Source organism: Saccopteryx bilineata, chromosome 5 (assembly GCF_036850765.1).
Source record: "Saccopteryx bilineata isolate mSacBil1 chromosome 5, mSacBil1_pri_phased_curated, whole genome shotgun sequence".
In the NCBI taxonomy this organism is placed as follows: domain Eukaryota; kingdom Metazoa; phylum Chordata; class Mammalia; order Chiroptera; family Emballonuridae; genus Saccopteryx; species Saccopteryx bilineata.
In genome coordinates, this window is record NC_089494.1 from 61908892 (window position 1) to 61932862 (window position 23971).

General features: G+C 37.4%; 1 protein-coding gene across 4 annotated transcripts in view; it reads right to left on the minus strand.

Annotated features, from left to right (window-relative positions):
* SCRN3 (secernin 3) overlaps positions 1–23971 on the minus strand; it is a 43587-nt gene that overhangs the window by 19383 nt on the left and 233 nt on the right. Inside the window, exons 2-5 of one of the 4 annotated variants that reach the window (XM_066233892.1) lie at positions 22116–22284; positions 20148–20329; positions 19402–19601; positions 14943–15155 (exon numbers count right to left, since the gene is read on the minus strand). In XM_066233892.1, coding sequence (XP_066089989.1) covers positions 14943–15155; positions 19402–19601; positions 20148–20329; positions 22116–22274 — 754 coding nt within the window. In that variant the 5' untranslated portion in view covers positions 22275–22284. The remainder of the gene's footprint in view (positions 1–14942; positions 15156–19401; positions 19602–20147; positions 20330–22115; positions 22285–23971) is intronic. The other 3 variants (XM_066233894.1, XM_066233895.1, XM_066233896.1) reach the window with 3 other exon arrangements.

Sequence of the window (23971 nt, forward strand, 5' to 3'; positions counted from 1 at the left end):
GAGAATGCCACTTTAACTATTGCAGCATTATCATAAAGATACTTTTTGCAAAAATATTTGAGGACTTCAAGTTTCTCAAGTCCCTGTCTTAATTCTTTAACATTCAGATCATTTTCCTTTGAAGTATTTTGTCATGTTATTATTGTACTCAGTTTTTTCTCCAGTGCTTAATAGGTATAACTCTCTGCCTCATTTTTGTGAGTGGCTTTGTATTTGACTTAAGCAGTTATCCAAAATTACTTTCATTAGGCTCTGGCTGAATAGCTCAGTTGGTTAGAGCAGTGGTCCCCAACCTTTTCTGGGCCACGGACCAGTTTAATGTCAGAAAATATTTTCATGGACCGCCCTTTAAGGTGGGATGGATAAATGTATACGTGACCGAGACAAGCATCAAGAGTGAGTCTTAGACGGATGTAACAGAGGGAATCTGGTCATTTTTTAAAAATAAAACATCGTTCAGACTTAAATATAAATAAAATGGAAATAATATAAGTTATTTATTCTTCTTCTGTGGACCTGTACCAAATGGCCCACGGACCAGTATCGGTCTGCGACCCGGGGGTTGGGGAGCACTGGGTTAGAGCATCATCCCAATATGCCAAGGTTGTGGGCTCAATCCACAGTCAAGGCACACACAAGAACCAACCAATCAATGCATACATAAGTGGAACAACAAATTTACTTTCATGGACTCCTTGAAATTTTGCATCTTTTGCAAGACTTTCAGTTTGCATTTTATTTTGTGTTGTGTATTGTGTTGTTGAATAATTATTAACAGACTGATCAACAAAAATGCTGACAGCAAAGTAGAAGAAAGGCAGTATTAAGTGGGAAAAAGACGTCTGAATGAGAACTAATTTTATAAATAGTTCATCAGTGATTATCATTATGTTTAAGACTACTTTTTCTTCCCTAGGTAACACTTGTAACTTAACGGCATCAGACTGAAAACTCAGATAAAACAGACATCCCTCCTTCCATTTATCACAGATTTCTACAATCTTTGCTTCATTAACCAGCTGATACATGAATAAATGAGGTCATTTTTTTAAAGAAAGTACATCTTCTCTCTTTTCTTACATGGCCTCATTTTATGTTTATTAAAAAGTTTATATTTATGAAAGTATAATTCTACTAGAAAATTAAAATAGGACCACTGAAATATAATTATCATATTTCCCCATGCAAAAGACGCTCCCATGTACAAGATGCACATTAATTTTGGTGCCCAAAATTTGAAAAAAAAATGTACTGCATAAAGTTATTGAACTCAAGTTTTATTCATCATAAAATTCATACAACTTTTCATCACTGTCAAAACTCCCATCTATTAGCTTGTCCTCCTCTGTGTCTGATGACAAATCACTGTCTTCATATATTGCCCTGTCTTCAGTTCCATCTATGGCATTTGAAATGCCACACTTTTTTTTTTTTTTACCGTGACAGAGAGAGAGTCAAAGAGAGGGATAGATAGGGACAGATAGTCAGGAACGGAGAATGAGAAGCATCAATCATCAGTTTTTTGTTATGACACCTTAGTTGTTCATTGATTGCTTTCTCCTATGTGCCTTGACCGTGGGGCTGCAGCAGACCGAGTAATCCCTTGCTCGAGCCAGCGACCTTGGGCCCAAGCTGGTGAGCTTTTGCTCAAACCAGATGAGCCCGCGCTCAAGCTGGCGACCTCAGGGTCTCAAACCTGGGTCCTCTGCATCCCAGTCCAACGCCCTATCCACTGCGCCACTGCCTGGTCAGGCAGAAATGCTACACTTCTTAAATGACTTGGCAACGATCTCAATCTTGATATTATCCCAGTATCTTTTTCACCAGGTACAAACTTCTCCTATAGTTGGTTTCTTCACTCTTCCTGCTGGTGTCAAATTGTCCCCAGAAGACTTCATCCTTTGGTTCCTTTTGTCTCTCATGGCAGCTTTGAAGGGCTTGTTAATGCTGACATCAAGTGGTTGAAGCTGGGATATCAAGCCTGCAGGTAAGATGGCAAGTTTTGTTTTTTTGCTCTGCAGCAATCTTGTGTTTTTTGTTATGTGTGCAGTTAACTGATCAAGCAGGTTTGTGTAAGAGCCACCTAGTGTCCTTCTTCAAACTTTCTCAAACCAGATCTTCATCCCATCCTGATCTGTCCAACCCTTGTCATGAACATGGACAATCACTCTCAATGAATGTCTTATTTCGACATTGTTTTGCATTTGAAAATCAGCATAGGAGGCAGCTTGGTTCCATCAGCACAACAAGCAAGAACAACTGTATGGCTCCTTTCACATCCACTTGTCTTCACAGTTACAGTTTTCACCCCCTTCTTATCAACAGTTCTGTTACTTGGGACATCAAATTGAAGGGGGACTTCGTCCATATCTGCAGTCTTTCCCAATTCAAACTGATGTGTCTTCCAACACTGAATGACAAAATGATGAAATTCAAGGAACTTCCGCTCATAGTTTTCAGGCATCTTTTGGGCAAATCTGGGTGTGTATGCATGCTTAGTCCATTCAATTTCATGAACCTGAAGGACACAATTGTGTCCTCCTTTGAAATCAGTAACTTCCTTTTCATCAGCAGTTCTTCTTGCCTCATGTTGAATCATCTTTATGGACATAGGAATTTCAATTGCCCTTTGCTCTTCAATCCGTATCTTCAATTCCCTCTCTAAATCAGGCCATTTAGCTGACTTGCCTCTCATGGTCTTCTTCTGCCATGGTGTTTTCAGTAGGGTTTCTTCTACCTGTAGCCAGTCTCGAATTGATCTCTCATTTGGAGGAGGACCAAACTTACATTCATCTACATAATTTCCATTCACTTTTGCAAACTGAATCACTTTTAACTTGAATTCAGCACTGTATGAAAATCTTTTCTGGGCAGAACGTGGCAAAATGTAACCTACTGTAATACACCAGTAACAAGTGCAAAACAGTGAGCACAACGACAATAAGAGGGAAAGCGGGAAATGCAAGTTAAAAAAATCTACAACTGCTGTATAAGATGCACCCAGTTTTTAGACCCCAAATATTTGAAAATTGGTGCATCTTATACATGGGGAAATACAGTACCTACCTGAAAAACCCAAGAGAACAGATTTTAAAACTACAAAAATAGGATATCAATAAGGTGTTCCATTAAGTAAATGAAAACTCTCAAGTTTTTTTTTGTTTTTTTGTTGTTGTTTTATGACAGAGACAGAGAAAGGGACAGATATGGACAGACAGACAGGAAGGGAGAGAGATGAGAAGCATCAATTCTTCATTGCAGCACCTTAGTTGTTCATTGATTGCTTTCTCATATGTGCCTTGACCGAGGGGCTACACCAGAGTGAGCAAGTGCCCCCTTGCTCAAGCCAGTGACCTTGGGCTCAAGCAGGTGAGCCTTGCTGAAACTAGATGAGCCCGTGCTCAAGCTGGTGACCTTGGGGTTTCAAACCTGGGTCCTCTGCATCCCAGTACGACACTCTATCGACTGCGCCACTGCCTGGTCAGGCATCAACAGTTTTATTATAGCTCACAACCTATTAGCAAATTTAGTAGGAAAATATCCTATTCTTATTACCAGTATATATATTAAGCACTATGTTCCAGAAGGTCCAGAAGGTCACAGACCATATCAAACATGTCTGCTACTATATGGCTCCATGCCTACCACAGAGTAAGTGCTCACAAAAGATTTAATGAAAAAATGTCAATATGTAAAACCTAGATAAATAAAACTATAAAAGTCTATTAAGGAACACTAAGGAAATTTTTAATAAATAAACAACCATATCCTGTTCTTGAATAGGAAGGCAGTATCATTAGATGTCAATTCTCTCATAAAATAATCTATAATTTTAATTCAATTCCAGCAAACCTCAAAAAGATATTTTGAGGGGAGTTGAAAAGTTTATTGTAAAATTCATATGGAATAATGAACATTCAAGGATTTCCAAGAAAATTCTGGAGTTAAAAAAGAGAGTAAAAAGGAGATACTTGTCCCACCATATTAAAAAGACTGTATTGTAAATTCACTCATATTGTTCTTTGGCTCATAAACCAAGCATTAAGCAGTTAATATGTACATTCACACCTTCTAAATGAAACTGGACAAAATACAGTAATCTAATTTATGCTTGGGTGTACTTAGAAATTTATATTTGATAAAGTTGATTGGCATTTCAAATCAGTAGAGTAGATAATTCACTTAATAAGTAGTGCTGAGATAAATGGCAAATCATTTGCAGGGTGGGGGGAGAAAGCTGGAGTCCTAATTCATATAGTATTTTAGCATAGTTAACTTACAAAATAAAACTATAACATGTTAATAACCATTTCTGGTACAGTTAAAATTACCTTTCTAAAAGTACGACACTGAGTGCTAGCAGCCACATGGGGCAAAATCAACTATTATTACTAGTTTTCTATTTACCCCAGCTATACTTTGTCCATTTTTCTCCTTTCTCCCCCTTTGCAATTTTTCAAGTATTTATTATTCTACTTCTATGCTGTTAGTTTTTTATACATTCATTTATTAATTTTTGACTTCTTATAGTCTGCCTTAAATCAGTTCTTCACCACTTCTCAGTTAATACAAGGACCTTACACTTTAATTCCAACTACTGCCTCCTGTCTTTTGTGCTAGTCTTACACATTTAATTCTACTGTGTTCATCAGGGTCTTCTGATTTTATTAGGGAAAATGCCTGTGCGAGAAACTGTTATACATGTCTGAACCTGGGTTTAGTTGAGAGGAAATGAAGGTTGGGTAGAAATGTCCTAGACTGCCAAACCATCTAAGGAAAGGTTGGTGAAACCATCAGGGGTCCCTGACCCAAAGTCAGCCATCAGAGGAGTCCCGTATGTCCCAGTAATGGGCCTACCTTAGTCTTCCTGCTACTTTCTACATGTTAGTTTATCATTTTATAAATAGGTTATTTAAACTATCTTTTTCTCATGTGGATAGGTATGTAGAAAATGCTAAAATGCATTATTCTAAGGATTTTACTTTTAGACTTATTACTATAGAAGCACGGAGTAGCTGTAGCAGCAATAACTACTTCCATTTACTGAAAGCGTATCAATGGCTAGACACTGTGTAAAGTGATTATGATCTTTAAGCAACCATATGAAGCAGGTATTATCTTCACTTTACAAATTAGGAAACTGTGCTCCTCATTTATCTTCTTTATGAAATTTTTAAAAAGTGGACTTCCTTACTGCTCCTCTTATTTCTCTCAGTAGTCTTGCACTAGTATGTTGTATGTACTTCATAAGTGTTTTTGATTGAATTTTAAAAGAATTGTATTCAATTATAATTTGCAGATAGTTTAACAGAGATTACTGTTGTGTACTATGTTGGCAATAAACTGAAATCGTCAGGACATAAAGTTAGCAGGCCTTCTTAAGAAATAAAAAACATTACATAATTAAAGTGGAGAGGAAAATGTCAAGAATCCTAAGGTTTATGGTAATTAAACAAAAGGAAGGAAAAATAAAAAGTTACAAATTAATTAGTCACTGAATCATAATTGTTTTATTCAACAATAAAATAACTGAATAATATATTTAAAATGCATGACTACAGATGCACCTGACATGAAACTTATTATTCCCCTAAATTTGAAGTACAGTTCATCCAGCTTTCTGTTTTGCCAAGATGAATGTCTTTCTAGTACTTTCACAGAAAATTATTTACTAGTACATTATGATTAATTTTTTCTAGATGGAAAAGCTTACCTCTCTTCAACTATCCCTGTCTGATAGCTATTAACTGTGCTGCATGTATATCTAAATTGTATCTATATTCACTCATGTATTTTAAATAACTAGTTTAAATTGCAATGAAATTGCACCCTGTGTTTTGCATTCATTTTAGTGAACCCAGGCACGGAAGTCTGAATATTATTCAATGCTTGCTAGTGGATTACTTAGTCATCCTACTCAAGTGATCATGTAAATCCTCCTTTCATTTTGAGAATTGTAGGTTTTGAATATAGAAAACATTTTCATAATACCTATATTATCGCAGTGTTATGGTTCTGACACTGTTTTCATTAAAACTTGCCATTTATAGGAATTTAGATTTGAATCATTTTAAAGTCTCACAAGGTACAGAAGCTCTAGGTATGATCAGTATGAAAGGCAGGCTTTTGCTTTATTGCTTAGTTTTAATATTAAGACTTGTTTTCAGGTGTGCCTTTCTTTTTCCTCCTGCATTTTTTCACATTTAACAGAAAGATATTGCTCCTATAACAAGTTATCCTCCTAATGTCTGAAGGGTCTATAATGATATCTCCTTTCTTGACACATAATTTGTGTCTTCTTTCTTTTTTAAATTTGTCAATCTGTCTAGAATTTATCAATTTTATTGACCTTTTTAAAGAATGAGCTTTTAGTTTGATCAATTTTCTCTACTGCTTTGTCGCTTTCCATTTTATGGATTTCTGCTCTTTAATTTTTCCCTGCTTGGGATATATTTTGCTCTCTTTTTCTTTTTTCTTTTTTTTTCATTTTTCCGAAGCTGGAAACGGGGAGGCAGTCAGACAAACTCCCGCATGCGCCTGACCGGGATCCACCCGGCATGCCCACCACCAGCGAGCGATGCTCTGCCCCTCTAGGGCGTCGCTCTGTTGCATCCTGAGCCATCCTAGCACCTGAGGCAGAGGCCACAGAGCCATCCTCAGCGCCCGGGCCATCTCTGCTCCAATGGAGCCTCAGCTGCAGGAGGGGAAGAGAGAGACAGAGAGGAAGGAGAGGGGGAGGGGTGGAGAAGCAGATGGGCGCTTCTCCTGTGTGCGCTGGCCGGGAATCGAACCCGGGACTCCTGCATGCCAGGCCAACACTCTACCACTGAGCCAACCGGCCAGGGCCTATTTTTTCTTAAGTTTATATACAGTGTGTCTGTAAAGTCATGGTGCACTTTTGATCGGTCACAGGAACGCAACAAAAGACAATAGAAATGTGAAATCTGCACCAAATAAAAGGAAAACTCTCTCAGTTTCATACCTATTCAGTGCAGTTTGATGTGGGCTCATGAACAGATTTTTTAGGGCTCCTTAGGTAGCTATCCCGTATAGCCTCTACAGACTCGTCACTGACTGATGGCCTACCAGAACGGGGTTTCTCCACCAAACTGCCGGTTTCCTTCAACTGCTTATCCCACCGAGTAATGTTATTCCTATGTGGTGGCGCTTCATTATAAACGCGCCGATATTCACATTGCACTTTGGTCATGAATTCGAATTTAGCGAGCCACAGAACACACCGAACTTTCCTCTGTACCGTCCACATCTTGACTGGCATGGCCATGGGCTGCTCCGCTGTATACATGATGTTACGTCATCATCTGTGCATGCGCACATGCTGCCACATCATCCTCCAGAAACTGGGAGAGTTTTCCTTTTATTTGGTGCAGATTTCACATTTCTATTGTCTTTTGTTGCTTTCCTGTGACTGGTCAAAAGTGCACCATGACTTTACGGACACACTGTATAAAAGTTTATATTGTTGATTTGAGACCTTTTCTATTGTTTAATTTTCCTGGAAGCATGAAAACTTTTATTGCATCCCATAAATTTTGCTATATTAATTTTCATTCTTTTATTTTTTTAAATTTATTGGTTTGAGAGAGAGGAGAGAAAGAGAGAAAGGGAGGAGGAGCAGGAAGCATCAACTCGTAGTTGCTTCCCGTATGCACCCTGACCGGGCAAGCCCAGGGTTTTGAACCGGTGACCTCAGCATTCCAGGCTGATAGTTTATTCACCACTGTGTCACTGCAGGTCAGGCTAATTTTCATTTTCATTTCATTCCAAATATTTTCAAATTTCCCTTGAGACTTATTTTTTGACCCACAGATCAAAATATGATGTTGTGTGCTCTTCCTATAAGAAACATTATGTTGGCCTGAGGTGACCTCTCAACATGGTTTGCAATACACTTGACCCAGAAAACCTCACAAAATCATGCAAATCTAGAGGTCAAAAAAAAAAGTCACCAGTATCTGAGGGTTGGTCATTCTTCAGAAGCAATGTGTGCCATTCTGTCATTACAATGATGGAGTTGGTAAGTGTACTCATACTAAACAGTGGGGCTTGACACAGGCTCAGTGGCCCAAAAAGAGTGCTGAATTTTTGCCGCACTGGCTTAAAAATGCAGAGTAATGCTGACCTCTAGGCTGTAGATTCTCTGGTCACAAAGCTCCCAAGATGCAGCACTGAACTTACCGAGCTCCTGGGCACAATGACCCACACATGAGCTCTCCCTGCCACACTGAGGCAATCCCTATTGAGAAAGAGCAGGTGGTTCCTAAGTCAGAAGAGGAGGTTGCACAGAAAAAGGATATTCCAGAAGAAACTGGAGAAACAAAAATTTATGACCCAGGAGTAAATTCAGCATAAATGCTAACAATAATAAATTTTTTTTTTTAAGTTGTGCTATTTCCAAGTATTTCGGGATTTTCTAGATATCCTTTTGTAATTGATTTCTAATTTAACTTCATTATTAAAAGAGACCATATTCTGTTACGTTTCTTTTTATATTGTAAAGATTTGTTTTATCAGCCCAAGTGCTATTAGTAGAAGGAGTGTATAAAAAAAAGCTGTGGTACATTTACTCTGGCCAATCACCCCAATAAATTTAATTATTAAAAAAGTTAAAAAAAATAGCCTGACTAGGCGGTGGCACAGTGGCTGGCACAGTGGATAGAGTGTTGACCTCGGACACTGAAGGCCTAGGTTTGAAACCCTGAGGTCGCAGGTTTGAGTGCAGGGTTGCCAGCTTGAGCATGGGATCATATACATGACCCCATGGTTGCCCAAGGTTGCTGGCTTGAGGAAGGGGTCACAAGTTCAGCTGGAGCCACCCCACTACCCCAGTCAAGGCACGTATGAGAAAGCAATCAATGAACAACCAAAGTGCCACAACTATGAGTTGATGCTTCTCATATCTCCTCCTATCTGTATGCCTCTGGCTAAACCCCTTGCTTAAGAAAAAGAAAGGTAAAAAAAGAAATAGGTCATTGGTACAATATTAAATTTCATACAAGCTCAGGACTTCTTGGGCTCAAATCCATGTTCCCCCATTTTATAACTGTTTATCCTTGTTGCTAAGATCATTCTGCTAAGGTTTTGTTTTCTCATAAACAAAATAATAAATAAGCTGTGTATATGTACATAGAAACAGGACTACAAAGAACTGCTAACAATAACACATTTTACTTTTGCAATTCAAAAAAAAAAATTTTTTTTACCTGACCAGGTGGCTGTGCAGTGGATAGAGCATCAGCCTGGGACACTAAGGACCTAGGTTTAAATGCTGAGGTCACGGCTTGAGTGCAGACTCACCAGCTGGAGCGCAGGGTCAACGGCTTGAGCATGGGATCATAGATATGACCCCAAGGTTACTAGCTTAAGCAAGGGGTCACTGGCTCAGATAGAGCCACCCAGTCAAGGCAAATATGAGAAAGCAATCAATGAACAACTAAGGTGCCACAATGAAGAATTGATTCTTCTCATCTCTCTCCCTTCTTGTCTTTCTCGCAAAAAAAAAAAAAAAAAAAAAAAAAAAAAAGAGTCTTAAGTGCTTATGAGTAGATTGAGTAAATTTTTTTCTTTTGCTTATGGGCATTTTATAAATGCTTGATTTTAAACATTTGTTACTTTGGTTTCAATGATTATATTTTTTAGTTTTAGAATTTCTGTGCATTTTAGAATTTTCAAGTTCATGTTTTTCATAATCTCCTACTCTTGCTTTATAGATTATTTTTTTCCGAAGTTAGAAGCAGGGAGGCAGTCGGACAGACTCCTGCATGTGCCCAACCAGGATCCACCCAGCATGCCCACCAGGGGGCGATGCTCGGCCCATCTGGGGCATTGCTCCGTTGCGGCCAGAGCATTTTAGCACCTGAGGCAGAGGCCATAGAGCCATCTTCAGCGCCCAGGCCAACTTTGCTCCAATGGAGCCTTGGTTGTGGGAGGAGAAGAGAGAGAGAGGAAGGAGAGGGGTAAGGGTAGAGAAGCAGATGGGTGCTTCTCCTGTGTGCCCTGACTGGGAATCAAACCCAGGACTTCTACATGCCAGGCCGATGCTCTACCACTGAGCCAACTGGCCAGGGCTGCTTGATAGATTTTATTCCTTCCTTTTTATCTTTGACCTACTTATTTTTAACTTTTTATTACAAGTTTCAAATATGTAAAAATTTAGAAAAATTATACAATGAACCTTCATGTATTCATCAATGCTTCAACAATTTAACAAATTTCTACCATCAAACTGTTTTGAAGCAAATTCCAGTCACATCATTTCATCCAAAATAGTTCAGGACATATATGCAAAAAGGAAACTTTATAAACAAAATGCAATAATCACACCTTAACTTCTTAATATTATGAAATAATTTTGAAAATTCTGATCACACTGTTTTAAACTTCTTTCTGTTACCTTTAATTGTCCCTTGCATATGAATTTCCTACATTTGTTGAGTTTATGAATTGTTTTTCTCTTAGCACTGAATTTGCTCATGTGTTTATCATTTTTCTTTAAAATCATCTTCAGAGGGAATTTTCTTCGTGGAGAGTCCTGCCAGCATGGGTGGTTACTACAGAACCTACATCCTCCTTACCTGGATCTAAAATATTGAAGATGATACTAAAAAGCAGAAGCCTAGAGTCCATTATTTTACATGGGAAAAAATAATTCCCATGTAAAATTCCTACTATACAATGTATTCCCAGCCCTCATTTAAAACTCAATTTCCCCCAAATATTACTAAAACACTTTTAAAACCTATGTAACAATATAACAAGAATTTCTGTATAATAGGAAGCATGTAAAACATGTGTTACCTATTTAATTTAACTCTCAATGAACTTTACAGTAGTTGTGCTCATGTGCAATACATAATAATAATGTATCTTATTAAATAACAACTGCATTTCTCTTTTATACTGGGGAAAAAAAAACACACTATAATGTAAATAGAAATTCTGTTTCCAACCATGAAGAAACAACATGGTTCAGCATTACCGTCCTACTATTAAAAACAAGCACACAGAAAATAGAAAACTACACAAAATACAGAAAACTGGTTTTGGACACTGGACAACAGGTAAAGTAAAATTATGATCCCTGAAAGAGAGGGAATAAAAAAGGTAAGTCCTACCATCATATTAAATCCAGGAGATTAATGTTAGAGGCAATCTCCAGAGCACAGTGTAGGAAGGAGGAACACAAACTAGCCCAAAGACAACTCTAAGTTGAGGAAACAAAGATCGAAGTTCAGGGAAACCAGTTTGGCTACAATTTATAGGGCAGAGCACCAGAGAGAAAGAAGCTACCCTCCAAAAAGTTATAAAAATCCGTATAATGGTTCCCTTAAGCCAGGGGTCCCCAAACTTTTTACACAGGGGGCCAGTTCACTGTCCTTCAGACCGTTGGAGGGCCAGACTATAAAAAAAAACTATAAAAAAAATCCCTATGCACACTGCACATATCTTATTTTAAAGTAAAAAAACAAAACGGTAACAAATACAATATTTAAAATAAAGAACAAGTAAATTTAAATCAACAAACTGACCAATATTTCAATGGGAACTATGGGCCTGCTTTTGGCTAATGAGATGGTCAATATGCTCCTCTCACTGACCACCAATGAAAGAGGTTCCCCTTCCGGAAGTGCAGCGGGGGCCGGATGAATGGCCTCAGGGGGCCGAATGCGGCCCGCGGGCTGTATGTAGTTCGGGGACCCCTGCCTTAAGCCTTTGTCTAAATACCAATTATCACACACACACAGTGAAACGTCACAAGAACAAAGAACAAATTTTAAGGCAAGAGCAATTAGCAGAAACTATAAGTAAAAAAAGTTGTAACTCTAACACAGGGCTGAGAATCTAGTGAGTTCCCACCAGCTAGAGTGGAGTAGAGAGATGTTTAATATACAGGGCATTCAGTGGAGATCCCAGAAGGATAACATTCCTTAGTAGTGGAACTAAACTAGTCCTAAAGTAAAAGCAACTCTATAGCTGCCCTTGAAAAGCTTAAAAACAAGCCTATAAAAGATGAAACTGTTTTATTAGTAACTTAACAGACAAAACACCATCTAACACTGTTTCAAGAAATAAAACAAAATCCAATACTCACCAAATAAAATCTGCAATGTCAACAATCCGATCAAAAATTCATGAATAAGCAAGAAAATGTGACCCCAAACCAAAGAAAATTGAAACAACAGAAACAGACCCAGAAATTACAGAGGTAATGGGAGTGAGCTTGCAGACCAAGATGCCAAAACAGCTATTATAAATATGCTAAATATGATCAAAGATTTAAAGAAAAACATGAAGATAATGAATGAACTACTGAGATATAAAAATAACCAAATAAAACATGTAGAGATGAACACTACAATATCTGAAATGAAAATATCAGTAGATGAGATTAACAGCAAGTTAAATAATGCAGAAGAAAGTATCAGTTAACTTTAGGACACAACAGTAGAAATTACCCATAGTAAATGTAGAAACTACAACCTTTCATCTGAATGCCCATGAAACTTAAGTGTTTTCAATGACAGTTACAAACAGATTCATTATAGCAGGTTAACTATTTGGATGGAAAATTTAAGAAAAGCTCTATATATTTGTTATAGCAAATCTTCTCATAGTGCTATAGAGACACAGGTATGCTGGAATCCTGTGTGGTTTAGTGGTTCCAAACCATTGTTTGTTTCACAGAGTAGCACAGGTAGCCCCAGTTGTGCCTACAAAATATATGTAGCTCAGAGTTCAAGCTTTCACAAGAAACTTATTAAACCAAAGCCTGAGAAAAGAGAAAGCTCAGTTCCAGGCTAGAACTCTAAGTAGGAAGCAGAGTAGCATTTTTTTATACTGTGATCTTGATAAGGAGTCCAGTTCTTGCTCCCAGATAGGTCTTTCACCTAGACACCTTCATTCTCATAGATGTTCAAGCTAGCCTCTAAGGCTTATACCTGGACCAGAATCCCACCCTTTGACAAAGAGAGGAAGGCAACTGCATGGGAAGACGACATCTCAAATCTTGCTAACACTGAGTTCTCTCCTCATTTTTGTACCTAGTGATTTCCTCTTCTTGTGTTCAAACTTAGCTATATGTGTCTTTAATGTTTTATTTATTTATTTATTTTTATCCACATGCTAGGCGGACACTCTACCTCAGAGCTAACTAGCCAGGGCCTACAGCATGATCTTTTATAACACAACACTGGGGAACAATTTTTTTTTCATTTTATGTTGCATGAGGTTTTAGAACTATTTCTATATATTTCTGCATCGCTGATTCCAAATCTGAAATCTGTTTTTTGGTGCATGCTCTAGTTTTTATGCAATTTTAATTTCTTTTTGTTATAGTTAATGGCATGCATTGGTTTTTAAATTGGAGTTAAAGGGCAACGACTCTTGGATTGAACATAACCACAAGGAAATTAATGTTTTACAAACATCACTTTTACATAATTGTAGTTGTTTTTAAATGTAAAAAATTATTATCTGATAAAAACACCATCTTATTTTGTTTTAAGATTGAATCATGGCTTCTTTGAGTAGGCGTAAGTGTAAGAATAGTCCTGACACCTTCTGTCATATATGTGGCTGTTACACACTTCAACATCAAAGGCACAATATTTCATTATTTGTGGCACGTGCATATATTGCCTATTTTCAAGTTCCCCTTGGAGATCAAGACAAGTATTGGACTCCTCATATTGTGTGTCATAATTGTGAGGAAATGCTTTGTGACTGGACAAAAGAAAAATGCAAAGGAATGCCTTTTGGTATTCCCATGGTTTGGCGTGAACCTAAGGACCACAACAGTGACTGTTATTTCTGTCTGATCCATACAAAGGGCATTGGCAAGAAAAAACAACATATGATCGCATATCCTAATATTCCTTTAATGTTATTTTACTCAGCATTTCTGCAGTTTTGGAGTAGAAAGTATAAATTCTTAATCTGCTCAGTTTGTCTTTTTTTATTTTTTTATTTATTGATTTTTAGATAGGGGAGGGGGGTGGAAGTGGGAAGCATCAACTTGTCATATAGCTTCCCATATGTGCTTGACCAAGAAAGCCCAGGGTTTCGAACCGGTGACCACAGCATTCCAGGTTAATGCTTTATCCACTGCGCCACCACAGGTCAGGCTGCTCAGTTTGTCTTTTTGACAAGTTCTAGATATAACTTTTGTAATAAAAAATAACCAATAATAATACTAGCAAAGATAAATGAAAGAAGCCACAACCATAGTCCAAAAACTTGGTCTCCATGTTCCAATGAACTCTAAGAAGAAAAGTAATCCCAACCTGGATTTAAGAACCTTAGTAAGAACTGGAAAAATGTCTGAAGATTACAAATCTGAACATGTCCTTCAAAAAGAATCACTACCCTCTTATAATCATACAGCACTTCACTCATCTTATAAAATAGCTTATGCCCTGGCCAGTTGGCTCAGTGGTATAGTGTTGCCTGGTATATAAAGTTCTGGATTCGATTCCCAGTCAGGGCATACAGGAGAAGCAACCATCTGCTTCTTCACCCCTCCCCCTTCTCTTTCACTTTTTCTTTCTCTTTCCCTCTGATAGCCATGGCTCCAATGGTTAAAGCAAGTTGGCTCTGGACACTGAGGATGGCACCCTGGCCTAGACTCAGGCGCTAAAATAGCTCAGCTGCTGATCAACAGGGCAGCTGCCCCAGATGGGCAGAGCATGCCCAAGGGGCTTCCTGGGTAGATCCAGGTTGGGAGCATGCGGGAGTCTGTCTCTCTGCCTCCCTGCTTCTCACTTAATAAATTTTTAAAAAGTATATAATATCATAATAATTTTAGTTTAAATAAAACTACATCTTTACTAAGAATAATTCTTCAAAAACATTTTATTATACCCATATTATATCTACACAAAATATAATTTTTCATTTTTATGTTATTTAAATGATAAAATTACCTTTGTGTTTATCCAGAAGTTTGTAGCCTTCACAGTATCTGCCTGGAGAAACTGTCATCTTGGCTGTGTCAATATAAGAGTATGTTGCCGCAAAATCAAACTCCTTTTTACCATCCCACCAGCCTTTCTGCTTAGCGTAGTTTCGCAAGTCTGGGTGTTCCCGATCAATCTTAGTTGTTATAGAAAGCTGATTAGAAATATTACGAACTCCCTCTATTTTCAAAGAAGAAGAGGTGAAGGGAGAAGAAAAGTGATATTTAACATAAAGCACATTGTAATTCTTAATCACTATTTTATGTAAATTTAGACTTCTAAATTTTATACCATATGCATCTATTACATATTCAAAAAGATAAATTACTTTTTAAATTAAAAATTTTTAATTAAATTTTTTGAGTTTGATTCACATGCAATTGTAAATGAAGTAATAAAGATCCTTTACCCAGTTCCTCCCAATGGTAACATCTTGTATATCACAACCAAAATACTGGTATTGATCCAGTCAGGATGTAGAATATTTTTATTACCAGAAGGATCACTCAAGTCGCCCTTATAGGCACTCACTCATCTCCCTCCCTCACCTCTCGTTAACCCCAGGCAACCACTAGTCCATTATCCATTTCTAAAAACTCTCATTTAAGAATGTTACATAAATAGAATCATATAGTATATAACCTTTTGGCTTTTTCATTCAGTATAATTCTCTAAAGATTCATTCAGGTCATTACATGTGTCAACAGTTCATTTCTTTTTATTGCTGAATAGTATTCTATAGTATGTATGGATGTATGACAGTTTGTTTAGCCATGCACAAATTAAATGACATTTGGGTTGCTTCCAGTTTGGGGCTGTCATGGAAAAAGCTGCTATAAATATACATGTACAGGTTCTTGTGTGAATGTAAGTTTATATTTCTCTGGGACAAATGCACAATATTGCAATTCCTAGGTTTTATGGTAGTTGCATGTTTAATTTTTTTAAAAATGCCAAACTGTTATCCAGAGTAGCTGTATATACTTACTAGCAATGTATCAGTGATCCAGTCTCCACATTCTTACCAGTATTTGGTGGTGTCATTCTTTATTTTAGCCATTCTGATAGAGGTATAGTGATATCTCATTGTGATTTTAGTTTGTCTTTCTCTGATGGTTAATGATGTTGAACATCATTTCATGTGCTTTTTGACATCATGTCTTTTGCCCATTTTTCTAAGTGGATTTTTTTTACTATTGGATTTTGAGAGTTCTTTGTATATTTTAGATATTAGTCTTTTGTATGAATTAGATTTTTTAAATACTGAAGTCATAAATAAGTTTAGAACAGAAATATAAGGCTTCTAAAAATAACATACTAAGTTATAAATAAAATGTCCAACTAAAATACAAAATAGAAGAAACAATAAAAGCCTAAAGAATTAATAATAAAATATATCATGAAAAGTAAAACTTGATATTTTTACTTTGTGAGAGAGAGAGAGACAGAGAGAGATAGAGAGGAAGTGAAGAGATTAGAAGCATCAATTCTTTGTTGCAGCACCTTAGTTGTTCATTGATTACTTCTCATATGTGCCTTGACAGGGGAGCTCAAGCCGAGCCAGTGACCCCTTGCTCAAGCCAGTGACCTTTGGGCTCAAGCCAGCAATCATGGGATTATTTCGATGATCTCACACTAAAGCCAGCAACCGCCCTTACTCAAGCTTATGAGCCTGCACTCAAGTCGGAGACCTCTGGGTTTCAAACCTGGAATATCAGCATCCCAGGTTGACACTCTATTCACTGCTCACTACCAGTCAGGCAGAAAAATTGATCTTTTTTAAAGGCAGTATTTGAATAATAGTCTTCTAAGTAGAAATCAATTAAGTTACTTTAATGAAGTCATACATGAGATATTCCCACTATAAAATCTAGACTTAACTCATGATAGAACAAATACAGAAAAGAAGTTTCCATTTAATAGCTAATTCCTTACAGTTTAACTATTTGGTTCTTGGGCTCCCTTAGTAAGGAAACCAGTTGGCGAAATTAATCTACAAATGGATAATTAGACCCAATAATAGTGCTGTCATGGATGGCTAGCTGGGTCTATCTTTTTCAAAAGAATATGCCAGTATTTATTTCTCTCTTCTATGTGGCATTTTTAATAAAGTAAAAAGTGCTTAATGGTACAATCAACACTTGTACCCAATTATAATAAATGGTACCAAATTATCACAATAAGAAAAACAGTCTAAATTCAATATATATATATTTTTTTCATTTTTCTGAAGCTGGAAACAGGGAGAGATAGACTCCCGCATGCGCCCGACCGGGATCCACCCGGCACGCCCACCAGGGGCGAAGCTCTGCCCACCAGGGGGCGATGCTCTGCCCATCCTGGGCGTCGCCATGTTGCGACCAGAGCCACTCTAGCGCCTGAGGCAGAGGCCACAGAGCCATCCCCAGCGCCTGGGCCATCTTTGCTCCACTGGAGCCTTGGCTGCGGGAGGGGATGAGAGAGAGAGGAAAGCGCGGCGGAGGGGTGGAGAAGCAAATGGGCGCTTCTCCTGTGTGCCCTGGCCGGGAATCGAACCCGGGTCCTCCGCACGCTAGGCTGACGTTCTACCACTGAGCCAACCGGCCAGGGCCTCAATATGTATTTTTAAATGTTGTATTAGTAAACATACATGCAAAATATAAAATAAAACATCCATCAAAACAACTGGTAATTACCTTTTGTGGAAAATAACATCCAAACCTTCTAAAACTCAAGGTCCCTTCATGAAGCCTTTCTGAACTCCTCCAGCTCACAATGACTTTTACTTTCTCTGGACATGTATGGCATATATGTGTCTGTGTCATTCATGTACCATGTAATATTTCCACTTGTGTATCTTATCTCCCTTGAGCTCCAAGAGGTAAGTACACAAGAAGTATGTGATCATACTTGAGCACAAGACTATTCTAGTGAAAAAACACTGAATCGGGAGTCAGGATGCAGAGACTTAAATTCTAAGTCTTCCACTCACTGCCTTATATGTGGATATATGGATTTTCTCACTTGAAAATGACAGGAATATGTGATCACAAAGAAACCATGAAAAACAAAGCAAAGCATTCTAAAACAATCAAATTGTTTTACTATGATACCAATTTTTTTTACATTTTACTATTGTACCAAGATATTCTTTTCAACCATTAACCCACAGATATCCATTCCACCCAAACATCCTCCCCTTTCTCACCACCATACCCACAACATGATGAAATTCTAGAGTTCAGCCCAAAGTTAAAAGAAAAAGAAATAGTAAGGGGTTATTTAAAAGTAGAAAAGCACTATAAAACAGCTAAGCGCTACTGTACAGAAAATAGATACAGATTATTTAAAATTTATATATAATGTGAAAAAGAAATAACACCACCTTTCCTCATTTTCGAGAAAGCTCTTTATAGTGCTCTCTCATTGTATGTTCTTTACATTTTTTTCATTTCTGCCTGACCTGTGGTGGCGCAGTGTATAAAGCCTCGACCTGGAGGCCTGACCTGTGGTGGCGCAGTGGATAAAGTGTCGACCTGGAAATGCTGAGGTCGCCGCTTCGAAACCCTGGGCTTGCCTGGTCAAGGCACATATGGGAGTTGATGCTTCCAGCTCCTCCCCCCCTTCTCTCTCTCTGTCTCTCCTCTCTCTCTCTCTGTCTCTCTGTCTCTCTCTGTCTCTCCCTCTCCTCTCTAAAATGAATAAATTAAAAAAAATTTTTTTTAATAAAAATAAAAAAATAAAGCCTCGACCTGGAATGCTGAGGTCAGTGGTTTGAAACCCTAGGCTTACCTGGTCAAGGCATATATGACAAGCAACTGATGAACAACTAAAGTAAAGCAACTAAGAGTTGATACTTCCCATCCCCACCCCCAATATCCTCTCTCTGTAAAATCAATAAATAAAATATTTTTTAAAAATTATAGCCTGACTCGGAGGTGGTACAGTGGATAGCGCATCAACTTGGGACTCTGAGGACCCAGGTTCGAAACCCTGAGGTCACCGGCTTGAACCAGGCTTATCTGGCTTGAGCTCAGCATCACCAGTTTGAGCACAGGGTTGTTGGCTTGAACATGGAATCACAGACATAACCCCATGGTCACTGTGTTGAGCCCAAAGGTCGCTGGCTTGAGCAAGGGTCAGTGGTTCAGCTGGAGCCCACTGGTCAAGGCACATATGAGAAATAATCAATGAAAAGCTAAGGAGCTGCAACTATGAGTTGATATTCCTCGTCTCTCTCCCTTCCTGTCTGGCTCTGGCTCTCTCTCTCTCTCTCACTAAAAAAAACAAACAAAAAACCAAAAGTTATTAAAATATTTTTTTTCCATTTCCCCTATAGTTCAACCATTCATTGCAGTAAATTATAAATCTTGAAAGACAATTAAATGCACGGCAATTAAGGCAGTGTTTATGAATTGTAAAACAAATGATGGAAAGTTGTTTATACCTTGTACTTTCTCTGCTGCCCAGTACTTCCCTGCAGTCTCCAGAATCCAGGCTTCATTTCTATCCACTATCAGGAAACTGTTGTGATAGCTAAATTCCATACCACCCTCTGCACAATTTCCACCCTGGCCATGCTTTTCTAACAAATCAACAATGACATCAAGGGCTTTTTCAGCTGTATCAGCTCTTTCAAGGCCAAGTCTAAAATAAAAATATTGAAATTCTCAGATTAAAATAAATTTCCATTATTTTGCTTAAATAATTTCATGCATGAGATTTTGTGTTTATATTCAAAGTAAAAATTCCTACAAGTTAAGAGATAAGCTGAAATCCAACTTCAAAACTATTCCTCAGGAAGCCAGTTTAGAATCAAAAACAGTTTGGAGTCAAATAGATAGTGTTCAAATTCCAACTTGGTAATTTATTGGCAAGTTACTTTATCTCTGACTCTCAGGTATCTCACCTGCAAAATGAGAATAATAACATATACCCTGAGGTTACTGTGAGAATTACTTACAGTCTGATAAAATACATTAGGTACTTCCAAGGAATCATGATTATCAACTCTTAGCCTCTCCCAATTAATGCTATTTGAGAATCTACACTGCATGCCAGTACTTTAAAGCATTTTTGATACAAACTATAAAGTATTAAAGTCCAAAATTAAAAGAAAAATATGTAGGAGTTACACCGAAATTTAAAATTTAGACAAGTTCTATAGTGCAAAAAATATAACCCAAAAATGACCTGACAAGGTCCATGCCCAGGAGGGCCTCTTCGTCCAGAACTTCTTCTCTTCCCCAAACAGCTTCATTCCCAATGCACACTCCATGCTCATTCGCTCCCATTTCTGCTCCCCATAACCAAGCTGGGCGACTGAGAACAACAGCATATGTTTCAGGAACTTGATCAATTTCTATGTAAGTACACTGTAAAGAAAGTCATAGCAACAACCATAAAACCAAAAAATAAAAGTTATCAGAGTCCAAAATCCTAAAAACCAATCAGAAAATGTGACCATTACAGAAGAGATAAATGAAATACAACTAAATTAAAATTTTCAATAATAAAGCATAACCATTAAAACATTCAGAACTGACCCTGAACATTTTATTCATTCAAATAGTTGCTGAACATCTCCTATTATAAAGCATTCTGTTAAGAGATGAATCAGATACAGATCTTGCTTTCAAGAAAATAAGACTTGTACATTAACTACGGTATAACAAATCTCAAGTACAAGGGCCATGAAGAACAGTGAAGCTAAGGAACTAATGGAAACTCAGAAGAGAGATGGTTTCTAATTGTGAAATCTTGAAACACTTTGTAAAGGAAGATGTATGTGAGTTGAAGCTTAAGGGAGCAGTTCTCTATCTCAATGTCCAGTATTTTTCTTGGTTAGTGATATACTAAGTCCCATACAGTAGCCTTTAAACACAGGGCACTGCCATAGAAGCCCATCTATCTGGCATGTCCACAATAGTGAAAAGAATGAGAACCACACTGGTTAACAGGATAAGCTAGATATAAATATCAAGAGACAAAATTAGAAATTGACCCAAGACGAATAAATCATTAGAGCAAAAGAAAAACTGGCCTAGTATATAGAAAACAACTAGTATAATATATTTAATATATTTTAGTATTAGAATATTGAAATCTAAAAAATGTTAGCAATTAAAGCGCCATGTAAGACTTTAAGTACCATGTAAATTACTTTTTAAATAAAAAGTTTAAAGAACCCTTTACTTAATATGTATTCTACCAAATGACTACATAAAATTCATGTTGATATTGTTATCACTGGCCCAAAATTTTATTTCCAGATAATAAAACTGTTATTCCAGAATCTGGAATGCCTTTTCCAATCTACATCAATCAGAATCCTCTTGGTCCATCAAATTCCAGCTAAAACCCCAACTCTGGTGAAGCGCTCCTTCATCCCCAGGCTGAATTGTGTCCTTTCTGCTCTTAAGTGTTGTCCTTTATAATGGGGTTAGCTGCATATGCATCTGGTTCCTCTACTAAATTGTAAGCTTAACAGCAGGTTTTAAACCCCTGTCCTATTTAACATGCTTACATATAGTAAGCACTAAAGTATTTGACTAAAGAATTAACCGTTATTATTGTTATTTCAGCTTCCTCTAAATCAGGGGTCTAAAACTCGCGGCCCACGGGCCACATGCGGCCTGCCGGACAATTTTGTGCGGCCCGCAGACTAATCCACGAAGTTCAAAATATTTTGGATAAAATTAAGTAAGCCTAGGGGCCTACTTGTATTTTTCATTTCTCTAGCATCCTAGCTAGATATTAGCTTAGTTAACAGCAGTTGTGATGCGAACTACAGTTTCTGGTCGTTTTGTGACACTGAGTAAACTGCATGTACAATTGTGCTTGTTGTACTGATTTTTTTTTTGTTTTCAACTGCAGTGAGAAAAGTGTTGCGTAACAGTTGCCTTTTGTAGACCTAGTGCGGCCCGCAGAACGGCTGTGATCTTGCTCTGCGGCCCACATGCTGAGTTGAGTTTGAGACCCCTGCTCTAAATCATGAAATAAAAAACAAGAAGTCTACTTCTGATTCAAATTATTTTTCAAATTTAAATTTAAAAAATTTTAAATTCTGTATTATCTGCCAAATAGCTAGCTAATGAGAAAAAAAACTTTATGATATTTTTAAAGAAACATATTGCTAACAAAAATATATACTTCACCTACCTTAAGATGTCCTCTGAGGTCATTGTGAACTGCAGCAGGAAAATAAACTACTTCTTGTACTTCATCACAGAGTCTATCTGAATTTTTTCCAAAAATAATCCTATTTCCAACAGTTGCTGGAGGTAAAGCTACAAAAGTGTCACAGGAACGAGGTTCCATTTTTTTTTAACTGAAAATCATATAGAAGATTCAAAATAAAAAGAGAAAATCATTTTTAAGTATATACAAAAAGTTTTACTTAATGACCACAAGATGATATTGCCATATCTAATAAAAACTGTTCATTGAAATTTTAAACTTCATGTACTAAAAAAATCAGTAAGAAAATAGCAATAACAGCTTCTAATCTATAGGTCAAATTTACCCCCTAAGATCTTTTTCTCCTGAAGTCTTCCCTGAGTCACCTTTGACTATTTCCAAATTTGGGAATCACTATACCTAGGTTCTACTGTTGTAAATGCCATATTTTATTATATTTATGTACATATATGAATCTCCTTACTGGACTATGAGATCCTTGAGGCCTGACAGTATGTGTTATTAATTGTTGTACTCTTATCAGCAGAACTTATAGAAAAGTCTCAGTATTGTGTACCAACTATTTCCTCAAAGAAATGAAGAAGAGATCTCTTTTGAGCTGGAAGAGAATACACACAAATTATAATATCGATAAGAATGACATTTTGAAACAGCCTCACTGAATCAGACAAATACAAAAGATGTCAACAAAATTTAAATTTTTTGATATTTTCATGAGGAAGCTCATATCCATAACTTGTAAACTCTAACTGTATAATTTACGATCAAGATTATGCCTTCATTCATAATTCAGAAAAATCATAAATCCTAGATTTTAGTAGAATGCTTAAGTGTCTCACACTTTTTACTTTGCTTCCAGAATAAACACATTGTTTTAGTTTCCTTCTTTCTTTTATTGTATACTGCCCAAACCTTAAAATGGCTTTATGTACACATCTTAAAAACAAAATATAATAAATATTTAATTAGAAAGACAAAAATTATTCAAATAGGAAACAACTTCAGCCTGAAATTCCTAAGAATTTTTCTCTTTTCCTCCCTCAGTGATGGAAAGAGGTCACAAATGCTTCTGCTCTTTTTTGTGAGTATTTCAACCTTATTTCCTGGATCGCCTTCTATTTGTGTTCCAAAGCAGGCTATTTCATCTCTCTCCGGCGTCCTGCCCCGCTGGTAAATATCTTATAGGGCTGTTATAAGAATTTAGTAAGGTAATGTGTAAAGCGTTTAGCACACTGCGCAGAACAAAGAATATACTCAAATAAAAGCCGTTATTATTTTTTGGCAGCCGAGTAAACGTCTCACAAAAGGCATCGCATACACACACACGCACGCACGCACGCAAGAGGAGTTGGTTGGTGGATCCCCTATAGCAGCCACGTCCACTCAAAACGCTGGAGTCTCAGGGCCATCAAACTGCACCAGGTGATCTGAGCTCCCCAACAGTTTGTACGAGAGGAAAGCTAAGGAAGCATACAGCCTAGTTAGGAAGCCTCCAAGCCTATTTCGGAGGGGAAGCCTTTACAAACAACTCGTGTGTATATGTCATTCAACAAATATTTACGGAACAAATTTCCGTACCAGGCACCGTACAGCCGGTAACAAAACAGCCCTCGCTCTTGTAGAGCTGACATTCTATTTTAAATGCTATAGTTCATTGCTTTCAGAAACATCCTCACAAACGTGCAACATTTTCCGAGAATTACTATTTTCATAACACAGATGAGAAAATCGGTGCAGATAAGTATGTAACTCGAGTTCGAGTTTACAGGTTAAAGGATTCGAACTTCAAACTCATCTTGCAGAAGAGCCACCGCTCG